Source organism: Oryzias melastigma, linkage group LG11, assembly GCF_002922805.2.
Source record: "Oryzias melastigma strain HK-1 linkage group LG11, ASM292280v2, whole genome shotgun sequence".
Lineage (NCBI taxonomy): Eukaryota > Metazoa > Chordata > Actinopteri > Beloniformes > Adrianichthyidae > Oryzias > Oryzias melastigma.
In genome coordinates, this window is record NC_050522.1 from 10,093,053 (window position 1) to 10,119,964 (window position 26,912).

Below are 26,912 nucleotides of genomic sequence, written 5' to 3' on the forward strand. Positions count from 1 at the left end.
AATTGGTAAGAAATGGATATGATTTGTGGAGCTCACCTATTATGTGATATGCTTGTTAAAGGCTCCAATGGTTATGGATTAATAGGTAAATGATAGCTTGTTCCTTGATCTATGGATGCTGCTGGAGAATTTTCCCTGTGTGTTTGTGCTCCTCAGCTAAGTGCCTCCATAATGTGTCGTTTGGCAGCGGTTTTGTGATGGACGTCTCTTTGGCTGTGTTACCAGGCACTACAGGTAACTCGTTCTCAATGTAGACATTCCTAGAATACAGTTTTGTTTTTTTGCAGTTTTGAACAGTTTTCTACACTTTTACATGCATAAAAACCTCAAATTTAAACAAGTTCGAGACACTTTTTAAGGCTCTGTGTTTCTCACAGTTCCCATATTGGCCTGTGGAGGCGATGACTCCCAGGTGCATCTGTACGTAGTGACCAGCGAACAGGTGAGCACAGATCTACGCTCATTAAGTTGCCGCTTCTTCCTGTTTTCTTCTCTAGTTTGCACATTTTTACAACCTGCTCTCTGAAATAATCCCATAAAGCTCCAGAAGGCCATGACCCTGAAAGGACATGAAGACTGGGTTCGGGGAGTAGAATGGGTGTCAACACGTGAGTGCAATTCTGGTGGAGATTTTAATGCTGTATTTTTTTATAAATACAATTTGTATGGTTACATTTTGTCTTGTAAATGTATTAGTAAAGGATTAAAACTAACTTTTTGATAGAGAAAAAGTCAAAAGATGTTTTTTTTAAAAAGCAAAGTAAATAGTGTGGATTTTGAAGTTGTAAATTTTTTTTCTTAAAGCAATAATAAAAAAATAAAGACTGTTACACTGACAGAGTAGATCTATTACAACCTAGGGGCTTATTCTATTTCTAAACACAAATGTCTAAAGTTATTATTGAATTGTGTTATTTACAATCTTAAATTTAATAGAAAAAAGGTTTTCTATATGACTATTCTCATTCAGATGTAATATAAAAAGTTGTATAATGCTGATGCTATAATGCTGCAATAGAATGATAAAATGTAGTTATAGATCATACATGCTCACATCACTAATTAATTAAATCCTTTATTTTGTATAAACTTCTTTTTTTGTTAAGCAAATTTTCAGAAATATTTGTATAATTTTGAAAATGTGTTAAATCTGTAAGAACAAGTTTAGAATCTCCTTGCTAACCTTTTTTTTCTAGTGTTTTTTTGTAATTAGACTGATTTATTATATGCTACTATCTATTATCTGTTATGTTATTGACTTTTACACTCCCTGTTTTTAGGTTTGCCCCTTGGAAATTGGTATTGCGAATTCTAGTTTTATTTTGAAAGGTTTTAGCAAAAACCATTTATAGCCCGGAAAGATGAAAATGGCGGTTTTAGTGTTTTTAACATGTTCTTGTGGCATTTTCATGATGATAGAGGATACATGTAAAGAAAATTAGACTAAAAATTTAATTTCTTAATATATCTTTATTCAAATTATTGTGATTCAGGAGCAGATGAAAAAAATGCAGTTGGAAAAAGCTCATTTGTGACTGAAAACACTCACTGGGTGAGCCACAAGTTCCCTGCTCTGCTTAAATAGAGTTGCATACAAATATAATAAAAAATAAAGTTTATCCTCGTGTACAAAAGAGGTTCATACAAGTATACTCCTCCTGTGTTTGAAGATTTGTAACCCACTATTGTTACAGTAAAATCTGTCCAACACAAAAGGCCTTCAGCTCTTATCTAGTTTGCTCCGCTGAACAACGGGACAGTTAAAAATGAATAAAAAGAGAACTCTCAGCAATGGGGAGGGGAATGGAGGCGGGGTTACTCCACGCCAACAGTCCCGCCCACAACTTAAAGAGAGATTTCCACTCTGCAGAAACTACTCGGGGGTGTAGGAGAAAATCAATTCAGCGATAAGATCTTAAATGCCAAAAAGATTATATTTGATTAATTATTCTTGAGCAAACGTTCAGCGTCTTACTTTTTCTTTTTTGTTCCACTTAAACTCCCGACCACTAGTTGGCAGCGCAGCACATTGAACCTCTTAGAACACTGCACCAAACCAAAAAGAACCATTTAAAAGTAATGGAGAAGCTACATTTAGCAATATTGGAAATGAACACCCCTTTTTTTCTACTTTTGGAACCTTATTGGTTAAGGCAAATTCCCCGTTTCTTTTTCTTCTTAAACTGAAAAATGTTTTTTTTTTTTTTTTGGAGAAAACCAATATGAATTTGCTTGCTAAAAGCAACTTTTTTTATGAGATGCAGTGCTTAACGTGATCAGCAAATAAAATTAATTTAGACATTTTATTACCATGAAAGGCATATTCCTATTCAGGTAGAGTTCTTTTTTCTAAGTCATACTCTCAAAAAAAAAAAACAAAAAGAAAGATAAAGGAAAAATCGTTCCGGTACAATTTTGGGATATATCACGACACGTATCGTGCCGTGAGATGTGTATCACAATTCATATTGTGTTGCTAAATACGATGTGTATTGCGATACTCTTACGATACTATCGCCAAACTCTTGCCAATACACACCCCTAGAAACCACAAGAAAACGACACAGGTTTTTTTGACTGTGGCTAAATAATTGTAAAATAATAATTAAAAGAACAATTTTACAATTAATCAAAAGATGATTGAAGTGTTTTTAGGAAGTCTTTTATTAGCATTTCTAGAATTCTCATCAGTTTATTCAGTGTCAATTGGATTATTTATACAATAAAATAAAGTGTTAACAACCTTCATAACATTTTAATTAGATTTTTAATAGTAGCACTATTGTCATGTTACAAATGAATATAAAGGATTTGAAGATTTTATCTTGAAAGAAAGTGCGCCTCTGTCATTTTGATGGTGTAAAACCCACTGGACTGTTTGTTTTTGAATGAAAATATGTTTTCGCATAAGGCAAGAATTCAGTCTTCTGAGGCTCTAAACTCCAGCTTCACCGCGTCGTGTTTGTTCCAGTGTACTTTGACACCAAATACATTGATGCCATCTGTGATCTGGGAATTATGTAACCCCATTCATGTCTGCTCTCGTCTAACTGCTAAATCTATGCTTTTTTTCCCAATCTGCCCTCCTCATCAGGGTCTTTTTTATCTTATAGTCTAATACACATGTGTCAAAGTTAAGGCCCGGGGGCCGGATCCGGCCCTCCGGGTAATTCTGTCCGGCCCCCCAGATCCTTTTATTTTATTTTTATTAATGGCTCGATGTCATCTTGCGCTTGTTTCTACCTTCTATAATTTTAACAAAATATCTTTTATGGGGAGTAAAATATTAAAAGTTATTCAAGGTTTAAGTTGAATTATTCTGGAATAATATTCCTGCCTTTTTATTTCTCATAATTATGTTAAAAAGTTACAGTTTTAAAGTTTCATTCTGCTAGCTTTCTGCACTATTTTGGCATTTACTAATGTTTTTTAGACTGTTTTGGAGTTAAGATATTTCAGCTACATGCTAGCTGTTTTAACTAACCTGAGTTTTTTTTAAGTTTTTTAGGCTTACTTGGCATTTAGCTATTATTTTAGCTAACTATCAGCTATAGTGTTTTTAGCTATCAATTTCAGTATCTTCAGCTGCCAGATTCGTCTTAAAGAATTCCCATTAGCATTATTGCAGGTAATACTATATATCTAGTTTATAATTATGTTAAAACGATACGGTTTTAAAGTTTTAAAAATTTTGTTTTACTTCAATAAATGTTTATCCTGTTTAGCCTGTGACCTGAGGTGTGTTTTGGATTTTGGCCCCTTGTGCGATTGAGTTTGACACCCCTGGTCTAATACATTTCATACTAAACCAGCTTTCAAACTAGCAATGATGGACAAGTCTTTGCCAAATTATTACTTTGAAAAAATAACCCCAAAAAATCTACAAATTTTTTGACTTTGATAAACATCTGTAGTATTTTGTACAGTTTAACATTTTAAATATGTGTTTTTCATCCCATATTTGACCTTATTTTGACATATTTGTGGAATTCCAAAATTAAAATTCATGTAAATGTACAGAAATAGTTCCACTAGTGTATGGGTGACTCCTCCTGTGTGAAGATGGGGATCTTCGATGCAGAAACATTCGTCAGTCCGTCAGCGTGCCTGCTGTTGGCTGAGCTTCAGACAAGAGCCAAAACAAATCTTTGTTGTCGTTGTCATCATCTGTCTCCTCACCAAGATTGATATAATATTAGACCCTGCCTCGTGCCCCTTCTGAGAGGCAGAGGGCTCTCACTGGTGGCATATGAAAAGAGTTTATTATAGCTGTTCATCTTGGCAGAGGGAAAACTGGACCGGTGGCCGCCCAACTAAAACTGACGCGCGTAATGTGAAAGACGAGGACATACAGGAATAGCAGCGTGTGCTTTGTTTACCACCTGTCTGGGTACATTTGGCCTGTACTCTGCCTGTTTTTCTGGCATTATTGCAGTCAAGAGCCATCCACTCATGGCTAATTATAATTCTGACAGATTGCTGCTAAATAAATGTGTCTATAAAAAAATGGCGGTGATGCTCGGCGTAACTCAGAAATGTTTAAAATTTTAATAAAAACTGTGCAGGAAGGTACTAGAAGTAACAACCAATTAAAAAAAAAAAACTTGCAGATTGAAGAGATTAATGGCAAAAAGCGAAGTGATGCTCCCATTTTTTGCCAAGGTGGTGTGATACGTTCTCTTCATTCCACAATATTAGGTTTTTCTGAATGTATATTCCAAACAACATGGCTGCTCCACCAATTTATGCATTCTTGCCTCAAGGCCTGGGCTTATTCCAAGATGTCTGTGTCAGGATTCATCAAGCTCAACTTGTCAGTCCAGAATTTAACTCCAGTGAAAAAAAAAATCTATTGAATGTGCTGGATGAGACTTTCCTATTACCAGCATGCTACTCTGTTTTGAAATTCAAGTCCCTCTTTGATCATATTTTGATTTATTTTCAAACTGTTTCTAATGGTCTTTCAATTATGATGATGCCGTTTTTAGTCAAAATCCCTCCCAAAAAATCTGTCGTTTTCTAGAACATTGGGTATGTCTGAATCCCTTCCCTACTCACTTTATAGTGATTTCACCATTTTCTAGTGCTGTCTGGATCTATAAGTTGAGTGCTCTAGAAATTTCCCAGAAGTCTTTGCGAAAAACTAGCATGCATCGATGCGCAACACATTAGCGAATATAAACCACAATGCATTGCAATTTGCACAAAAAACGATTTTAAATGTAATTTTTTTAATAAACAATCCACAAAATGTTGTAAAATATTTGTATTGATTTGATTTTCAGTTTTTGAAACTGGCGAAGTCATATCATGCATTTAGAGAAACAAAAGAAAAGTAGTGAGTGATGGTGTCCGAATTGCTTTCAAAATCCAGGACACTTTATAGTTATTTAGTAGTAATTCTATCAAGAATTCCCTCTGAGTTGTAGGTGGGACTGTTAGAAGTAAGCCTCAACTAGTTCCCCATCATCTCTGTTTGCACTCTCCCACTAGCTTATAGCATCTCACAAACCTAAGTTAACGTAAGCATAGCAGCAAAAAAAAAATACTAAACAAAAAAAAAGCAAGCTAGCAATATCAGAGCTATCTAGCCGTACAGTTTGGAGCCAGGTACCAGCTCAGATGAGGAAAACGAAGGCATACATGGATCTATTTGTCTAGAAGTGGATACATGGGAGCTTTTTTTTCATTTTTATTCATTAATAGTTAAAACATATAAACTTGAGTTGTAAACTCAAACATGATGGCCCCCTCAGAGTATTTTCTACATCACAGATGCAATAATTCTCAAACAGAATTTTTTTGGTCTGCTCCTGATTCTCAATTTGTATAAAAAGAATACACAGAAATACAATTTAAAGCTTAATTTTCTTTACATGTCCTCCATCATCAGAAAAATGCCACAAGAACATGTTAAAAACACCAAAAGCATTTTTTTTATTAGTGTGTTTTTATACAGCAGAAAGACTTTTACATTATCACCTTGAATGTAACATGTGGAAAGTACCATTTTTGTTTTCCTTTTTTTCTTCTTTTTGGTAGTTTGTGTCTCATAAAAAAGGTTCAGATTAAAAATGTAATCATTTTATTGTTTTTGTTTGAGATCTTCATGCAGAACTATTTGAGAATCCAGTTTTTGTAATGCATTTTAGGTAAATATTAAGATGAATTTAACAAATTTATATATTTATTACCAAAGGAAATCATAATACTAAATATTAATTAAAATAATGGATTTTTTTTGGTAATGTAATAAAATATCACAATTGTAAAAATCTTTTCAAAAGTTTAAAGGTTACTTTATCCCTGAAAATGTCTTTCAGCTGTGAAGGGTTCCACGTTTCCTGTCTGGTTCATTCAGGTGGGGGGCTGTTATTAGCCAGCTGTTCACAGGACTCTCTCATCAGAGTGTGGAGGCTGACTGCCAAGTCCAGCACAGACACCCCCACAGAGGACGATCACACCATCATCAGAATGAAAGAAGACGTTTTTGAAGTGAACGATCAAGGTGAGCGAGACAGCTCAGCTTCCTGGTGTATTCAGAAACCCATCGGTCTTGCTTTTGATGGGATGTAGGAATGTCAATTCAACATGTTATTTTGATTTAAGTATTTTTAAAGAACCCTCTCAGATAAAAAATATTATTTCAATGTGAGGCATTTACATTTAAATAGCATTTCTGAGTATTTCTTTATTCAAATTGTGAATCAGGAACAGACGAAAAAATGCAGTTTGAAAAGTATTTTGATTTGTTAGAGCTCCCTTCTCTTTAATGGAAAGGGAAGGGGGGGGGTTCTTTATGCCAATGGTCCCGCCCACAATTCTGAGGTGAATTTCCAACGGACTCCTGCCACTCTGCGGAAACTATGTCCTAGAAAACAATACTTTTTTTTCCTTTTTTTAATTTAGGCTAAAAACAGAATAATCATAATTAAAAGACCATTGGAAACACTTTTACAATAGATCAAAATATGATCACAGTAGTCCATCTCAGTTTTATCCACCACTTTCATCTGATGTATTTCAGATTAAACTGTTAAAAATAACTGTTGTATTCTTTTTCCAGGGACGTCTTCAGTGTTTTCTGTGTCCCTTGAAACCGTCCTTGCAGGACATGAGAACTGGGTGTGTGGAGTCCACTGGCAGCCTCCTGTCTACAAAGGTAGAGTGGGTCTCACACCAGCATCAGTTATACAGAGGAAAGATTTTTTTTTTTTGTAAACTACATTGTTCCAGCATTTATTGTGGGGTTACATTCCATAAATATCCAGCAAAAGGTGAAATCCACAAAGTAAGTTGGGGATGTCCCAATCCGATCATGTGATCTGATATCGGGGCCGATCACTTGGTTGATGTCTCAACCGAAATCGAATGTTGACCCCGATCAATGATCTGATATTTAATTTATTCTATTGTGATCAGATTCAAAGACATTCAAAGGTAGCTTCCCATCTTGGCTCAAGAGAAAAAAAGCATACAAAAAATGGAAAAGTATGGAAAATCAGTCTTTTTTTTTTACATGGTTCACCTTATTCCTTTGAAATATATGTTAGAACTGGGAGCCATTTATCCCTGAATATATCACTTTTCATTTGAAGACTTTACATCTTTCAGTTTGTTCTTCCATTGGGTACCAGAGGAGCCAGTTAAAGCTGGCTCGGGCATCTGGTCCTCCTGGACGCCTCCTGGCCCTTCAGGCACTGGGCGGAAACCTTTGGGCAGACCCAGAACACGTTGGAGAGACTACGTCTCTCGACTGACCTGGGAACGCCTCGGGGTCCCCCCAGAGGAGCTGGAGGAAGTGACCAGGGACAAGGAATTCTGGGCATCTTTGCTTAACCTGTTGCCCATCTCAGATGTGCCGAAGATTGTTGGAATTTGCTTATTTTATTTGAATTTTGTGTATTTGCTGAAGCAAAACATCTTATTAACTGGAGAATCTCCTTTTGTCTATTACAGATTATACTTCATATGAAACCTCAAACTGTGCAGCATGATCATAATCTTCACATCTTTAACATGTGTTTGTCTCCCCCTGCAGACGATGAGCTGCAACAATCAGCCAGGCTCCTCTCTGCCTCTATGGACAAAACCATGATCATCTGGGCTCCTGAAGAAGGATCGGGCGTCTGGGTTGAGCAGGTTAGTATAGATTTGACGAATACACAATGGTCCCCATATGTGGCAAGTGCCCAGTCAACCAAATCCACACTCTCAGTTCCACAGTATTTTGTGTTACCTCTAGTAGACGTCCATCCATGATCTCCTTTCCTTCTGTCAGTAGCCCCTTCATCAGTTTTCACTCTCCCCGACGGTGAGCTGTCAGGAATAGAACTAGCGGACAGTGATGAAGAGGTGCTGAATCTGGCCCACAACTGGAAAGTTTAGACAATCCCATGTCTTCCTAGTCCATCACTCACACATTGAAAGCTGTCTCTTAAACCCACTCCCCAGCATAAATGACAGGAGATGGAAAGAAACGTGGAGGAAGACCTGCTTTGGCCTCCGCTCCTACTCTTTTTCCCTCCTTCATCATCTTTCTCTTTTAGTCCCCAAACTGACATAATTTCAACCTTTTATCGCTTCCTTTCTTTCTGTATTTTTCTCTCCATCTTCAGTATCATTTCTGTTTCTGTCTGTCTGCTGCGCCCCCCCTCCATCGTGTCTCTCTGAGCTCCCAACAGATGCCATTGTGCCAGAGTGGGGCTAAATTTAACCCAAGTGTGGATGAAACAGAAAGAGCATCTGCTCCAGACCCTTTCCCCCCCCTTTTTTTATTGGATACATCTGGCATCTTCTCAGGTGGTTCAAGGCTGAATGGGAACAGCGAGTCTTGTCTTAAATGTAAAAGTATTAGGCTGACAGACACACACAGAACGAGCATTCCTTTGAACTGGAGTGGTTCACCTCGCCGTGACAGGAACCGAGAATATGATTACGCTCGGGGGGCTGATGAGAAAGATTCCACGCTTGATCGGTTACATTTTTGCACCTTTTGATCTCATCATTTGTGTCTACTCAGATGAAATACAAAGCTCGCAGAAAGAGGAAATTAAAAGTATATTAAAAAAGGCATGATTTGAAGATGAAGCCAAACTGTTTTGTGGAGCGTAAGCCGATTTTTCTTTTTTTTTTTCTCAAAAGTTTGGCCAAGACTTAAGTTTTGCGACTTACATGTGACTTTTAAAAAATAAATATGGTCTCATTTTTATATTTGTTATTTTCCCACTAAAGAGCAGTTGCCCTTTAGCATTTGCTTCCCATAAACAACCACTAGAGGGCACTGTAGGTGTATCAGTATTTGCTACTGACAGCAACACAGAAGAAGTGCCGTCCAAAGCAAACACGGATGAGAATCTGATTGCTCTCCACCTGAAGTTTATGATAATTTTCTCTGGACATTATTCTTATTTCTATGTTTCCCTCTTCTACTAATGCGAGATAGCAAGTTATCAAATTGGGTCTCAGAGACACAGAAGTACCGCTGAATGCGCCTTACTTCGGTCCGTCTCACTCATCTCAGGTTGACCAATTGCTGTCTCGCTTTAGTCAGAGGAGAAAAAAAAATAGAAACAAGAATAAAATTAGAGGATCTTTTTATTATTGCAAAAAAAATTGTCATGAAGTTCAGGCTGAGAACGATCAGTTTGTCTATCTGTTGATCGCGTTATTGAACATGTCACGTGTCAAAGCCAACATATTCTCATTCTATAGTCGTCATATATTGACGCATGGTTAAGGACCCCGCCGCGTCACTTTTGGGTTACCTCAACTCGTCGTTTTTTGTTGTGCTGACTGTTCCCATTAAGGCTACCCAACCTCCGGGTTTTCACGGGTACCGATCCGGTACTGGACGTGGACTGCACCAGTACCTTAACCATAACCCAGTACCGGACGTGGAATGCACCGGTACCCAAACCCTAAAATTTACACCCATACTGGACGTGGATCAATACCGGTTCGGGATCCAGACCAGGATAGGGTTAGGGGACCGGCGGTGTCCTGTGGCTTAGTCCACGTCTGGAACTGCGTCCGACAAAATAACCGGACCCCTGATTTAATTGGAACAACCACTACGTTAAAAAACGGCAAGTTGGAAACGGCCAAAGCGTCAAAAAGGGACGCGGTGGTGTCTTTAACCATGCGTCAATAAGTCACAACTTGGGAATAATAACGTGTAGCCGAAGCTGAGTAACTGATTGGTTGATACAATGCGTCTTCTTTGCCAAAGTTTAGATTTTTAAACTCCAGACGCACCACTTCACCCAAATTTGATTTTATTTATACATTTGAACCAGAGTGGGAGGATGAACGTCTAGAGATGAAACATCTCGTTTATTAAGAGGATCCTCCATTTTAACACGTCATACGCCCAAATAACAGAGGAGAAACCAAACAAAACTGTGCAAATAGAAATTGAATATACATAACACATACACACACCAGCTGTCAATATCCACCCATACCTAACATGATATTTCTGAATGTCGAAATATATACATTTGTGAAAAAGCTGCTCTGAATAGCTTTAAAGCTGCTCATATAAAGTGTTATTTTCTCATCAACAACCACTACAGGACACTGTAGGTGTGTGTATCAGTATATATGAATGATCTCAATACTGACATTTTGTAGAGCCTTTCATAAAAATAAAACTGATCTCTCAACATCATCCGTGTCTTCCATACATTATAAATGAGATATAGAGTCAATGTTTACACGTAGAGATGTGACTAAAACCTTGATGGTAGTTTCTCCCACATGCACCAGTAGGGTCTAGTTTATGAACACATTTTTGGACAAGTATTGAGCGTTGTATTTGACGCGCATCGAAAAAGAGGTAGCGGACGCAAATTTGACACATGTATCACGTTCAGTGTGAATGCAGAATTCAGAAGCATTAGACTTTTCTCCCAAAGTGTGACTTGTACTCCAGAGCGATTTCTATATGGTTTTCCCTTTTTATTAAGCATTTCTTTGCTGCTAAGACTTATACTCTGGAGCAACTAATAATAATTGTGAGATTAGTCTTTTATGAAAGCCAAGGCAGCAAAGTGACTGGTAAAGCGTTTTAAGACTGTAGCTTAATTAAGTGGACGATTGAATATGAATTTGGAAGATAAATTAGGTTCAAACCAGACACCAAGATATTTAAAAGATTTTGCTTACTCAAGAGGAGAGGAGTCTTAAAAATGCAGATTAAGATTTAAACAATCAGGGTTTATTGTATTAGTCTTAAAGAGAATGCAATAAGATTTCATTTTATTCGAAGTCTTTGAAATCAGCCAATGTTGAACTGAGTTAAATGGTGCTGCATCGATTAAATCACACTGTATCCAGATCGATTAACCGATGCTAAAATATCTTTGTAGAACCTCTGATCACATCTGTACCTTGACTTGACATTGAAACTGGACGTCTCTGGTGTGCGAATAGCAGCATAACTCAACATAAGCTTGGCGAAGTCGTTGCACTTTTCACCTAAAAGTGCAACTTATATATATATTTTTTTCTTCTTTATTATTTTTGCCCCATTCTTTTTGGCTTCTGCGACTTGTAGCCAAAAAAAAAATATGGTATGTTATTATTCCCTCCAGAATCATCAAATTAAATTGGGTCCAAAAAAGCAGCTGTGGGAGACCAGTCCCATTAATGCTGGAAAAACATAATGAAAAAGTAATCCATCTTCACCAAAAATAACATTTATGTTTAATGTGAACGTGCATGGATTGTGAATCTTTTTTTTGTGATCCAAACCCTTTGAACTGACAGGTTTTCTGCCTACAAAGGAGGCTTAACCTCTGAAGCTCTGTCACAAACAAACATGCATATACACCAATAAAACCCCACAAAATCTCATCTATTTATATTTTGTCAGCACCTTTGCAAATAAGGATTAAAGGTCTCTTGTCTTGTTATTTTAAGTGCGTTCCAATTTTTGAACAGGCTTGGCCAAAGTTCATCCTCACTGACACTGAAGTTTTTTGCGGCAGAGCAGATTCCACAGCACTAAATGACTAGCCATGTGTGTCTTAATTAGCCGATTTTTACAAAGAAGTGCTCCACGTCTTCATGCTGATTAGAGTAATTGGTGAGATTTAATGGAGAGCAGGGTTAGCAGTGGGGCGGTTGGGGCCCACCGCTGCGGAAAGCACATCTTACTAACGAGACAAACTGGTAATTATTGTCTCTGACTGACCACAGTGGGCTACCGCAGCGCCTTTGGGGATTATTACTTAATGGGTGTGTATTTGAGATATATCTTTAAGCCTTGGCAGATGCTCTGTCCTAAACAAAAATATGCCATAGTTCAACTTTGAAAAAAAAGCAACAACAAATTGACTGTTTCAGATATTGTTCGGTCATTTGAAAATTTACAAAAAAGGTGTTCTTGTTGTTGGGCCCTTAAGGCTCTAAAGGCCAAGTAGCCACATGTTGTTGCCACAGGTTGACAATGCCTCAGAACTTAATTTAACCAATCACAATCAATAAATTGTAGTTCTTAGAGAGGACTGGGGGCAGTATATTCCTGATATCATGGCAGTTGCCAGGCCATTAGAAACTCAAGTTTGCCAGAAATCGAGTATTTAGTTCTTGATTGATTTTATACCTTTTAACCAACAAAATCTTGTTCGCTTTTGTAGTTTTGAAACAATACAATAAATTTTCGATACCTATTTTTTACATTTATAACCGATAATGATGTTACTCCCACTGCCAGAGCGATTTTCTATACGTATCTAATATTTTTTACATTCCTAGTATCAATAATGGCACCGTACAAAAATAATAAGAAGAAAATGGTAACTAGTGCAACATTTTTGAAATCTAAATGTAACTGCACCACAAACTTGTATTTATAAAAAAAAAAGGCAGTAATTAAATATCAAATTCTCTGGTAAAAAAAAAAGAAAAAAAACAAACAAAAGCAACACTGTAATATAAAAATGTAAACAACACAACAAAAAAGTTCTACTGTTGGTGCAAATATGTGGCTCTTTACTGATTCTGCTCTCTGATGAAGAAGGAAGGGGAGGGGCAAGAGAGGAGGAAGTGCGTTATTTACACAGACAGGCAATGTTGCCAGATTGGGCAGTTTCCTGCACAATTGGGCAGGTTTTTATTTGAATTGGGCTTTTTTTTTCTCCCCCCAATCTGGCAACAATGCAGACAGACAGATGCTGCACTTGCATGTACTCCATAAGTAAATTTAAGCTCGTTACTGTCCAAGAAAAACAGTGAGGAAATATTGATCTAAACACACCAGTATCGATACTTCACCCTGGTATCGATACTCATATTGATTCGCCCACCCCGCAGTTTTGCTGGGCATCTTCTGGCTGTCCTACAGACAGTTACATATTGCCTTGACACCATTTGCACAGTCAGTAATGAGCCAGTACTCACATCATTGCGACTATAGTGTTGCGCAATGATGCGTACTCCATAAGTTTCCATTATTATCATTACAAATACTCCACAATACACTTACCACACACACAATTGTATGTTCCATTTCCATGACGTCCCTTGAGGTGGCAATACGAGCCTCAAGGGAACTGCGAAACACACCTGCACTCTGCTTAAAATGCGTCCGCTCCACTCCATGACCCCCCCCACGGGCCCAGACAACCCAAAATCCTGCAGCACACATACAGATCAACCCCCTGTACAGGTACCTGTGACTAAGGCTGTAGAAACCCATGTGTGTTGCTTCTGCAGTTGAACCTATTGAGATAAGTTGAGCTGTAAAGCTGCTGGTTTTTATCAGTCAAGTATAAAACGATCATGCCTCATTAGTTAAGTCACAAGAGATAGTAAAACATTTAAGAGGATGATGCATCTATAGTTGGAGTCAGAGGGCTGCAAAGGGAGCAACGGTCCCTTGAACTGCCAGTGGTCTAATCAATAATAGATCTTCACCTTGGGTGTAATTTACCCTCAAGACCTCAGGGTCTCATAAAGATTTTAATCATTACTTTCAATTCTCAGTAGCATTGAGAAGTTAACACGATATTCCAGAGACTCACTGCCTTATGCCATATTTCTAGAATATTTTTTTCTCATTAAAGCAGTTTTAATTTGGTCTCCAATTTTCCACTTTTTGTAGTCATGGTTTGATAAAGTTGTGCATACTTTTTTTTTTACGGGCTTATGTTTCAAATGAATTAATTGAATATAACTTTTAATCAGTTGCGAGCTAAGGATTTTGCATGTCTTCAAACAGTGTTGAAGAGAAGCTTTGGGCATGGGGTAGTTGGTCCTTCCAGGATCCTGCAGGAATTTTTAATATTTCATGGCACAGAAAGCCCAGTGTTGGGACTCTTTTTCTAAAAAGTTGCATTAAAGTTGCACATAAAGTTAAAAGTTTTCAATTATAATTTTCAAATAAATGCTGTGGGACGAAGTTCAAATTTGATATATTTATTTATTTTTCCTAGTTTAGTTAACTTCAATGTTATGTAATAGTGCAAAAAGTGTAGTGCAATAATAAATCTTTATTTCATGCTTTTACAAGAGTATCCCTAAAACTTGAAATATGATACAATACCACAATTTATTTTCATGTTAAAAATGTTGGTTCATTAAGGTTTCAATTGTTTTTCTTATGTTTAAATAAAAAATGTGGCATTTAAATGTTTTATGTATATTCAGAACAAAACTATTATTTATTGTAGTTTATTTTCCATATTATGTGGCTTTTGTTCATTTAACCCTTAATCAGTTTCTCTTTTTCTCCTTCATCTGTTTATCTTAGCACCATTTTTTCAGCAAAACACTAAAAGTCTAAACACTCAATTTATCATTCAAAACAGACATTTAAAAACACATGTTGATGACAAAAAAGACTTCAAAATAAACACTTTAGTCTTATGCCTTATATATCCCTATGAAGGTAAATATTTGCCAAATCATAAATGCTTAAATAATACACAGACGAGCTAGAGTCACACATACAAGTTTAATTTACACACATGTAAAACTGAATGTGAAGTTGCAGGAAAAAGAGGAACATGTGAGAAAAATGTGTACTTGTGGAATATAATGTGGGAACTTGCTTGACTAATCTTTAACTTGTGTGTAAAAATATTATAATGTAAAGAAAAACCACACACACACACAAGATTTAACTTGAGGTTGTGGGGGAAAAAAACAGAGGCAGATTGACCGTCTTCGTGGATATCTTTGGTACTCTACCCCCGCGAATTATGGGGGTTTTATATATATATATATATATATATATATATGTATGTATGTGTGTTTATATGTATATATACATACATACATATGTGTATGTATATATATATATATATATATATATATATATATCAATCTCTGCATTTACAGACATCTTATTGTCTTTAATGTGATACATTGTTGTGCACTCATGTCAAACCTACATTTATTTTTCTCTCTAGCAAATCAAATTAGTCTGACCCAGAAGTTTTCCTTACCAAAGAGGTGACACATGTTGTGTATAAAAAGACAGACAAGTACATGGCTTCTATCAGTGATGATTGCCCCCATAATATGTCTTTTTTTTCCCTCTCTCCAACACCAGGTGCGAGTAGGGGAGGTAGGCGGAAACACTCTGGGCTTCTACGGTTGCCAGATGAGTCCTGATGGATCTACGATTGTGGCTCATGCTTTTCATGGAGCGCTACATCTCTGGTGTAAAGATTCCAATAAAGAGGTACAGGTAGAAGTCACAATGAGACTTGAGGTACAAATTAAAGAAATATATATTTTATAAGGACGAACCGTTCAAAAATTGAATGCCATGTCAAATTTTATATTTGACATGGCAGATTTGGAACGTCAAATGCCTGGTGTGAATGTAGCATGTAGCAATAGTAACCATAGTTGTGACTCATTTTGACTAATTGTGATTTTTGGTTTATATATTTAAGCAATAAAATCAGAGATAACTTTTTTTTTGCTGCAACTGATTCAACTAACATTACAGTATTAGACTGACTAATGGACAGCAGAGGTTATGACTTTTAAACCGTCTGTTACCAGGAGTGGAGACCAGGAGTGGTTATATCAGGTCACTTCAGAGCGGTTCAAGACCTGAGCTGGGATCCTGAAGGCGAGTTCATCCTGAGTGTGGGGTCAGACCAGACAACCAGACTGTTCGCTCCCTGGAAGAAACAAGACAACAAACAAGTAACAGCAATCAGTTTTCACTGATGACTGAAAAAGGATACATGAGAAATTTGATTGAATAATTATTGGGTAAATGACACTTATAAAGAGTTATATTCATGACATAAATATATTGGCTGTACATTGAAATATCTTAAATGAAAACATAGTTTTATATTTTGCATGTAGATCTGATTTTTTTAATCTTTTTATCTTACTATTTTTTAACTTGTCCATCTGTAATTCTTGAACTGCAGAATGGTTTAAATATTAAAACAGTATAATAACTCTCCAACTGAAACCACTTTATCTTTTTTTTAATTACAATTGTTATAGGCCAGTTAACTCCAGTTTTTTTTAAATTCTAAATCAATTCAAAAAATATAATTACAGATAGATTTTTTAAATTATATAATTGTAATATAAATTAACAAGTTTTCAGAGTGACCTCTGTGCTGATCATTCATATTCCTGCTCTAATAGACATATTTTTGATCATTCTAATTTTTTTCCAAGATATTTTGTCTGTAGGGCAAGTTATTCAAGTTCTAAATTGACCAATGAGATGTATGGACGTTTTTTCCAGCTATAATTCAAAGTAATATGCATTTCTCAATTGCATTGCAAAATGCATTTTGCAATTTAAAATTCAATACAAAATTTGAAAAATAAAATATTGAATAAAAACAATATTATTGCATTGTAAATTGTCATGTGCTTTTGAGGTCATAATTCAAATGACAATTCATTTTGCAATTTACAATTCAATATTTAAACAATTACATTTTTTTAAACACTATTCATAGCACAATGAATGTGCTATTGTTAAAAAATAAACCAACCAAGATAACTGTTTTAAAGGAAAATAAACTACATATTTTTTTTAAATACTTGACATTTTCACATAAATATCACTTACATATGTTAATCCTAACATCCTAACATTGAAATTCAACGAATGACGATGCTAGGCTTTATTTAACATTGTCCCAGTGCTTCATTTATTGGCCAGAACTAACAAAATGTCTTTTTTCGCCGCTGCAGGTGACCTGGCATGAAATCTCACGCCCGCAGATCCACGGATACGACATGCAGTGTCTGGCCATGGTGGGACGGTTTCAGTTTGTGTCGGGGGCTGATGAGAAAGTCCTGAGAGTGTTTCAAGCACCTCGTAATTTTGTGGAGAACTTTGCTAATATCACAGGGACCTCAAAAGAAAAGCTGCTGGTCTCCAGTGTGAGTGAATCTCAAAAATAATCTCTATGAAAACACATTTAACAGAATTATAACCTGGAAGTTTTTTTTTCTTCCTTTCATGATATTAACTGTGACAGGGTATGAAGGCCACAATAACAAAAAAAAGGATTCAAATATATGAGTATAACATCATAAAACTATGTACAATTTTACAAGAATACAATCGTACAATTATGAAATAAAATGCAGCAATTAAAAACAATAAAATTATGAATTTATGCTTAAAAAAGTTGTCATTTTGCAAGGAAAAAGTCTTGCTTTTTTAAGACATTTATGAAAAAATTAACAATTTATGGGAATAAAGTTGTAAATATCAATGTTTTAGAATTTTACAAGGAAAAAAAATTGTTGTTTTTTTTAAATAAAATTATATGCTTAGCTTTTAAAATATGACTAAAATTGTACAAAAATAAAGTTGTAAAAATGTGAGACAGTCAAAAATTTGTACAATAATTGAAAAAAATAGCAATTCTTAAAAAATGAAGTTGTATATTCTTTTCTCTAAGAAGTCTTCTAAAAATGTCATGCTATTTTTTAATAAAAGAAAGAATGTTCCTTTTTTTATTTTTATTTATGGCTGAGTTTTTGGGCCACCATAAAAAATAAAAACATAGACGGTTCAATAAGATAAAGTTGCAAAACAAGTTACAAGAACTGAGTTAAGAAATTTTGGGAATAAGTCAAAATTTTACGAGCATGAAGTCCCACAATTATGAGAAAAAAGTTAAACAACTATGAAAAAATATCTACATTTTACTAGAACAAAAGCCTAAATATATATCCTTCTAAAACTCAAATAAAGAAAGTTATATTTAGCTTTTCAAATTTATAACAGATATTTTTAAAGAGTATAAATATAGGGAAAAATTGTAAAACTTTTGAGAGAAAGTCCAAATTTTACATCAAAGTTGTGGAATTATGACATTTTACAAGCATAAAGCCCCACAATAAAGAAAAAAAGTAAATTACCTTTAAAAATAAAGATATATATTTATTTTGATATATATTTTGAAAATAAAATTTGATATGTAGTTTTTAAAATGTTTCATGAAAGACTATCAAATATTACCGGTTTATTTTATGTTACAGACAATTCAAAAATTTAGAAGGACATCACAGTCCTGAAGAATCTCTCTAGATCTGTTTTCATAAAATTTAACTCGTATAAATGGAAATATTTACATTAAAATGTACGACTTTTTTAATCTTATGTTTACAGTTTTACTCTTGTAAAAGTTAACTTTTTATAAATAATTGAACAACTTTTTTCTTGAACTCTGTCATTATTAACTCATTGATTTAGCAATATTTGATTCCTATATAGATAAATCAACATTTTTTAGTGCTGAATTAACCATTACTATATGTGGTTTTTGCAGGACTGTGTAAACCTCCCTGAAGGGGCGAGCACACCTGCCTTAGGTCTGTCCAACAAGGCTGTATTCCAAGGTAATGACTGCAGTTTGCTGTTTTTCTGCTTACATTTGAGAAAAGAGGTCTCTGATAATAGCTTTTCTTTTAAAAATCTGCAATTTCATTTTGCTAAGTAATTTTAGACTGCTGTGCTCTATTCATCTCAAGTAGTATCTTAAGTGTTTTCATTTTTTTATGTAATATAATTGACAAATCATTTCCATTCGCAGGTGACCTTGTCCCCAAAACCACCGAAGAAGAGCCGTTCAACAGCATATCTGACCAGTATCAGGAGTCCTACTTCCACCCACTCATCCTGACTGGTAGAGTAAAGCCGTTTTAACAAGCACATCATATTCTTGCCTAAAATCTGGCGAGCCGTGCAAATAAATCTTTGTGAAGCCACAGACAGTGCCTGTCTTCCTTCATCCTTATCCGATTCCCATTCCCTCTGCCATGCGTTGAGCTGCCTCAGCATTTAGCACACATTTAAGAGTTTATGTCTGCCTGTCGCCAGTCATTCTTGTAAAAGAGAAGGAGATGCGGCCAGATGGAAGCCCAGTTATTGCGTTACATCTGGAGTTCAGTGTCTGAGGTCTGCTGGAGGCTGGAATAAGAGGAAGGGAGAGATGGCAAGAAGCACTAATGACAGCTCGACTTAAAGGAAAAGGAGAGAAAAAAATCTGATTTCTGATTGGATAGCGGGTTTTATGGAAGATATACGGGAAGAACGAGAAAAAAGTACCAAAAAAAAAGGGAAATAAACAATAGTCAAATAAAAGAGTAGTAGCATGGGGATTAAAAAAAGAAAAACCTTGCTAGAGGGTGTGGACGGCTGTCGTCAGCATGATTGAAATCACTCTTTAATCTGTAATGCTAATTAGAAACCGGGCTTATGTGATTGCAAAGTTTAAGTATCGCTGACCCCCGGCTGTGCAGAAGCAACAAAGTGTGAACGTGTTGTTAACAGAGTATTTTCACTTATTAGATTGGTTTCTTTGGGCATGGGGAGAAAATATGAATTAGGCTGCATGCTAACCAGTAGCAGAACTAAAGCACGAGGATAGTAGCGTTTTGACAGACAGTGTTAGGGCAGACGACTGGTACTCGTGTGGATTAGGTGATTGACTCTTGGCTACAGCCGTGAAGAATTAAAGATGAAGGTTCACTTGTTTAAAATAGCTTCTTTGGGGGCAAAAGTAGCAACATGACAAGCTTTCATACAAGATTTCATGCAAGCTAAATGGAGAAAAGCTATATGAACGTAGGAGTTATTTAAGGGAAGGAGAATTTGACTTCAAGCCATCGTGGTGTTCTCAGTTACAGATGAAGCTCCCTCTTGATTTTTATTCTTTGCTATCGTATTTTCTGCACTATAGGGCGCACCAGATTATAAAGTGCATGGTCTGTTTTTGAACTTGTGTCATTTATGAGGCACACCGAATTATTAAGCAAGACTAAAAAGTTGGAGATAAAGCTGTCATTCAGTCAGACTTCATTAACTACATCCATTGTAACTCTTTACGTTGTTTGTTACATGCTGCACCTTACCCATGCTAAAAGCTTTACCCACAATAGAAGTGTTAGCCACATTAGAAACATTAACCACACTAGAAGCGTTAACCACAGTTGAAGGGTTAACCACATTAGAAGCGTAAGCCACCATAGAAACGTTATTCACACTAGAAGTGTTAGCCACATTGAAAGTATTAGCCACATCAAAAGCACTAGCCACATTAGAAGCATTAGCCACAATTGAAGCGTGGCAACATTAGAATCTTTAGCCACATCAAATGCGTTAGCCTCATTAGAAGCCTTAGCCACAGTAGAAGCATTAGCCAGTTCAAAAGCATTAGTCACATTAGAAGCATCAGCCAAAAATAGAAGCGTTAGCCACATTAAAAGTGTTAGCCTCATTAGAAGCGTTACCCACAGTAGAAGCATTAGCCTTATTAGTAGCATTAACCACATCAAAAGGGTTAGCCTTATTGGAAGCTTTAGCCACATTGAAAACATTAGCCTCATTAGAAGCATTAGCCGCAATAGAAACATTAGTTACAATAGAAACGTTAGTCACATTAGAAACATCAGCCAAAATAGAAGCGTTAGCCACTTTAAAAGCATTAGCCTCATCAGAAGCGTTAACCTCGTTAGATGCGTTAGCCACATTAAAAGGGTTAGCCTCATTAGAAGCATTAGCCACAATAAAAGCACTAGCCACCATAGAAGCATTTGCCTCTTAGAAACGTTAGCCACATCAAAAGCGTTAGCCTCTTTTGAAGCATTAGCCACAATAAAAGCACTAGCCACATTAGAAGTGTTAGCTGCATTAGCATATTAACAATATCTGTAACTCCAAAGCCACCAACCCTGCTCCCAGACAAATGTTACTGCGACTGCGTTAACTCCCAACCTTGTTAGAGTTGGACACCGCTACATGTTAGCTCCATTAGCGTATTAACAATAACAGTCAACTGGGGGTTTGGACAGAACACCGTGTGCCTCTCATAATTGCTTTGACATCCAGCCAGAATTAATCCATATATAAGGTGCTGCAGATTGTGAGGATTGCTCAGAGGAGCAGTTCTGCTCAACTTTTGATGAGCTGTGATGTTGTGGGACCTCTATGTGTGGTATCCGGTTGTTGGTCACGTGATTCAATTAATTTAAAAAAAGTGTTTCTATTGCAATTTGGCAAAATATGATATTTCAATACGCCTCAAAAACAACCCCCTCCAAGCACAATTTTTTTTTTGATAAATGCGAGTTTTTTGGGAAAATGTTTGTTTCCATTATTTCCATTAGCCAAATTTATTATCACAAATCCAATTTGTGTAATTTCATAGTAATTAAGGCTTTTAAGTGTGTCTTATAGTGTGGAAAATATGGTACTTTTATTTTTTCTTTTCTTTCCTCATTTCCATCCTTCCGTTTTCCGATCCCTGATGGGGCTGCTGGATCCTAACCTGGCCACTGTTGGGCGTAAGCGGGGTACACTCTAGACGGGTCCCCAGTCTATCAGTCACACACCCATACACGCTCACATTTGAGTTTTTCATTTGTGCTTTCAAATAAAGTCCTGTCTGTTGGTCAGTACCTATATTATCATCTAAAGAGGGAAGATTATGTAAGTTACTTTAGAATATTTTAGTTACAGGACTTGAAACTGTTGGTTTGTTGAACTCTTAGCGGCTAAGATTTCAGAATCCTGTTACATACACTTTTGACGGAGCTTAAAGTGTGACACGCCTTTTTTTGGGTGTATGTTCACAGAGCCCCCACCAGAGGATCACCTACTGCAGAACACTCTTTGGCCTGAGATCCAAAAACTGTAAGTACTACATGTTTAATACTAGTTGTTTTTTTTTTGTTTTTTTGTTTTTTTTTCTTAAGTCCTGCTGTAGTCCTGGACTGCAAGGACCAGATTGTTTTCACAATTCATCTTGCTGCGCTTTTCAGTAAAAATGTTGCCCCTGCCACTTACGGTCATTAAAAACTCACAAAAATTTGCACTCTGTACCTGGTGAAAATGAATTTTGACATAGTGAATAACCGTTCCCTCCCCCTCTCAGAGCCTCCTGAGTTCAACCTTTTTTCATAACGCTGCTGCCAGATTTACTACTGATCTTCTGGATACATATATTTAATTGGTTTTGGTTAATCACATTTTCACTCAGCTTCAGCTTGTACAGATTTATTTATTTAATATTTACCCTAAAGAAATGTTTGTCCCCAGAGTTCAGTTTCATGTTGTTTACTAATTGTTTTTCTTTAACAATCCTACTATGAATGAATCTGGTGGTTACTATTTAATGTTATACATTTGAATTTATATTTTAGTTCCAAAAAAATTAGGCCTAAAGAGAGCCTAGTGTTAGTTTATTATGTTAGTCTGTCCAAAGATTTTTTTTAAACTTTAATATTCCAGGTTGTGTGAATGTAGTGAAAATGGTGAACCTCAGTAGAAACTAGGCCTAAAAATGTGTCATCATTTATTAGCATGTTAATTAAACTTTCATTGTATTGCAAATACTGACTTTTCAAAAATAGGGAAAAATGTTTTTATTTACATATCTTTTAACATGTAAAATAGTTTTATTCATTTACTTGTATATAATTTGAAAAAAATATGAGTAACTAACGGAAATTGTTTTTTTCTTATAAAGTTTATCCAATTTATGAAATTATTATAAAATGCACCAAAAAAGTTCATGTTAAATACAGCATAATGTAATAATAAGTAAATATGACAAAAAATCCGATGTTTTGAACATAAGAAAATATAAAATAGTAAATGAATAATTACTAAGTTAATTTATAAACTCTAAGATAAAATAAACCGTGGAAAGACTTGATCTGGTTATTGAAATTTGTTATTTATTAAATGTGCTGCTAAAGCATTTGATCAGGACTCTGTCAGCAGATGATCAAAATTAAATGACTCTGAATCGGATAAGGGCCAAAAAAAAAACAGATGAGGACATCCTCACCCATCTGAGTGGAACAGAAACACCTTTTATTTAGAACGTGTGTTCTCTGGTTGTGCACATAATCAACTATTCCAAATAACTTTTCATTTTTTCATTTTCTATTTTTGCCATACACCCTCCACCCAAATTTATATGTAATTTCACTTATGGTACCATGTTTTTTTTTTTTTAAGATGTGACCTCCTTTCTGTTAAACGTTTTAATTCCTCTCCTATATTTTTAAAGTTATTAAATTGAACTCCTCGTTTTGAAATAAGATTGTTTTTTTTATGGTTAAGTGACCCTTTAAATCGTACCTTATCCGTATGTTAAAATATGCATAAGCGCAACAAAATGATCAAATAAGCAAAGAGTTTCAACATTTAGGACTGGAAAAAATGTCCTAAAAATAATATAAGATCATGTTTTTACATGACATTTTCTTCAGATACCATTAAACGTACTCTCTTGATTTGCTCAGTTTCTCATTTAAAAAACATGCAAAACTTTTATTTAAATTCAATTTAAAATCTCATACTTTTGATGAAAGCCCATTTGAGCTTATGTAATGCAAAGCCACAGGAATAATTAAGTTTTCACCAAATAATAGTATAGAATAAATCATCATTGAATAGATGACAAACTTGCCATTTATGTTTTCAGCTTTACTGCTCTTATGTTTACAGTACAAATCAATGCAGTTTCTATGAACAGGCTGGGTCATTTTCCGTTACCAATAAGGCTCCTAGCTGATGCTTTCCATCAGTCCAGTGCTGCAGAGCTCCTGGCCGTAGCACCCCCAGCATAATGACATTTTTACGGCATCTCAATTGAGTTTACATGGAGTGATCGTGGATGCCAGGCCATCTGATGCAGCATTCTGTCACTCTCTCTGTCTCTGTTAAACTGTCATTAGAGAGGCTGGTGACACGTCCTGGGGACCATTAAAAAAGGAAAATGCTGCTTTCACTTACTGCAAACCAGATGGGATGACGCGCTGCAGCAGCATGCCGTAGTTCTGAAAGTGCTCAAGTTTGCCTTTAGTTCTGAAGAAACAGTAACACCTCCAACACACTTCCTGACTCTCACAGTCAGTTCTTCTCATTTGTTGGAAGACACATGGCCAAAAATGTGTTGAATTGGTCATATTACTCAGACTTTTCATTTGGGGAATATAATTTTTTTTATATTTGCCCTATATAACCATTTGTATCATATTTGATACACGGATTTCTCTCATTACCTATTTCCCTAAAAACCCATTTTCTAAAACTTAATCCTTTTTCTGCCCTGTAGTGCATCATCATTCCACTAGGGGCAGTGGAGGGCTTTTCCTAGTCTTTTTAAAATGGCTGCCTCCATGAAATTTCAAAATCCCTTTTGGTGGGAAAAAGTTTGGCTAATTTTTTAAACTTTATGAAAATAATAACTTAGCTATTGTTAAATATTTTTAAATAACTACTTTCTGTATCAAGAATAAAAATCAACATTTGTTAATAATTCTTCATAATACAGATAAACCATGTAAAAAATGTGCGTATAGAATTTGAGAAAGTAGGTAAATAAGATGCTTTATTCCTGAAAACATCTTTTTGAACCTTTGTGAACAAATCTTGCCAAATCACTCAACGAATCGTAATAGGTACTATATATTTATCATAAAAAATGATATTGCAAGATATTTTTTGTGGATTTCATTTAAAAAAAAAAACATCTTTATTCCAAAATAATTTAATTTTTTTTCTCAATTTGTCTGGGTTAATATATTTATTTTATTTGTACTTCCATTTTTTTAAGTTTTTTTGTGACTGTCAAAAGCTTTTTCTTGCTTGATTAAAGAAAATGTTAAAACCAATGGCTTCCCAAAATTCTTCCATAGTGCACCACTTGGTCTTGTGCACAAACCAATTAGTATTGGATTCTGAACAATTCCCCTTCATTTCTTGCCTATTGTAGTGCTATTTATGAGTTAATGTCCTGTAAACATCTCCTTTTTCTTTGAAATATAGCATGTATATATTTTAAAAATACATTAATTTACATGCCAGAATATTTTTTTCTGTTGAAGCCAAAAACCTGCCACGTGTAAACCTTGTGCTATCCTACTGTTTACATTAACAGTAGGGTCATCTGGACCCTAATGAGAGCACACGGGTGAAAAGCAGTTTGTGGAAAGAGAAAAAATCTATGTTTTCTCGTTAAAAGTTAAAGTTTATGGAGCTTTTAAAGGCGCTTCAAAGTAAAAAAATAAAAAAATTGATGTAAAACATTTTCTCTCTGGTCCGCACCAGATAGTCACCAGATTCTTTTTTCTTTTCTAAAAAAATATATTTTTTTTCCGGATAGTAGACAGAAAAAAACATTTTTTTTTTTTTAATAGAAACATTTTTTACTTTTTTTTTTTCTTTACTGAAAACTTTTTTTTAAACTCTGATGTCCCTTTAGGGCTGGGATATAAAACGCAATCTCACATGTGCCCAAAATCCAAAACACTCCTTAGGTCGCGGGCCGAAGAGGACAAACAGAACAACTACATTTTTAAAATTAAAAAAACTTAACTTTTTAACATTTCTATAAATAAAATCAGGAAGGAATATTTTTCCAGAATAAATAAACTTTAAATAACTTTCAATATTTTACTCTCCATAAAAATATATTTTGTCAAAATTATACAAGTTAGAAAGAAGTGTCGGGTAACATCGTTAATAACAATCAACTAAAATGATCTGGAGGGCCGGATGCGGCCCCCGGGCCTTGACTTTGACCCTCGTGCTTTAGGGGATCCGTAGAAATTAACCAGCTAAAACAAAAAAAAATCCCGGCTCATCAGTGAATGGCGGCTGTTTTGTTTATCACAGCCAGCAGGAGGAGGACAGCTCATCACCATCAGACAGATTTTTCACTTTTGGCTGTCCTAATTTGATAAAGTTTTGATGTTTTCCTAAATCTTTTTATGCGTTCAAGTTAAGAATAATTTCAAAGACGGTCAGTGCTGTCTTTGCTTTTGTTCCTGCCACTCACCTGCCCGTCTGAGACGCCCTGTTTGTCCTTACGCATCCTGGCGGGCTTTTCATGATTAGCTTCTATGATTGTCCTTCACTGTGTCCAGGTACGGCCACGGCTTTGAGATATTCTGCCTCGCGTCTGACAGCACCGGGACGGTGGTGGCATCCGCATGCAAGGTCAGAGGATGAGACTTACACTGCAGAGCATGTCACGACACGATTCCTCTGCAGAGAGGACGTTTGATGGGAGATAGTTTCACCACAGATTTGTTCATTTTTCCACTACATCATAAAGCATCACAGTTAACATTGCTGTCAGTCACACGTTGATTGTATCTTCTCTGTTCTTTTGACCTTGTCTGATCATTTAAACACATGAGAGCGCCGTTTCCCTCTTTTTTATGCTTTTTTTCCCATTGCCATTCATATGTTACCACATGCTACATCGTGGGCTACATTATTCAGTATTATTTAACACCATTTCACTCAAGACAAGGTTAGTAACTAACATTTATTGCAATTCAATTTTAAAGCACAAGTTCTGTGGAGGAAAGACGTACAGGAAAATACAGTTTTCATTTTGCTTAAACCACCAAGAAAACTATCACTCTGCTAATTA

The 26,912-nt window shown here is 35.7% G+C and overlaps 1 protein-coding gene across 2 annotated transcripts in view; it reads left to right on the forward strand.

Moving 5' to 3' along the window:
* Window positions 1-26,912, forward strand: part of elp2 (elongator acetyltransferase complex subunit 2) — a 39,424-nt gene that overhangs the window by 2,815 nt on the left and 9,697 nt on the right. The window contains exons 5-17 of one of the 2 annotated variants that reach the window (XM_024259688.2): window positions 157-234; window positions 378-442; window positions 542-608; window positions 6,362-6,508; window positions 7,067-7,162; window positions 8,042-8,142; window positions 15,563-15,700; window positions 16,024-16,170; window positions 17,194-17,385; window positions 18,786-18,855; window positions 19,050-19,142; window positions 22,093-22,150; window positions 26,398-26,470. In XM_024259688.2, coding sequence (XP_024115456.1) covers window positions 157-234; window positions 378-442; window positions 542-608; window positions 6,362-6,508; window positions 7,067-7,162; window positions 8,042-8,142; window positions 15,563-15,700; window positions 16,024-16,170; window positions 17,194-17,385; window positions 18,786-18,855; window positions 19,050-19,142; window positions 22,093-22,150; window positions 26,398-26,470 — 1,325 coding nt within the window. The remainder of the gene's footprint in view (window positions 1-156; window positions 235-377; window positions 443-541; window positions 609-6,361; window positions 6,509-7,066; window positions 7,163-8,041; window positions 8,143-15,562; window positions 15,701-16,023; window positions 16,171-17,193; window positions 17,386-18,785; window positions 18,856-19,049; window positions 19,143-22,092; window positions 22,151-26,397; window positions 26,471-26,912) is intronic. The other variant, XM_024259697.2, reaches the window with a different exon arrangement.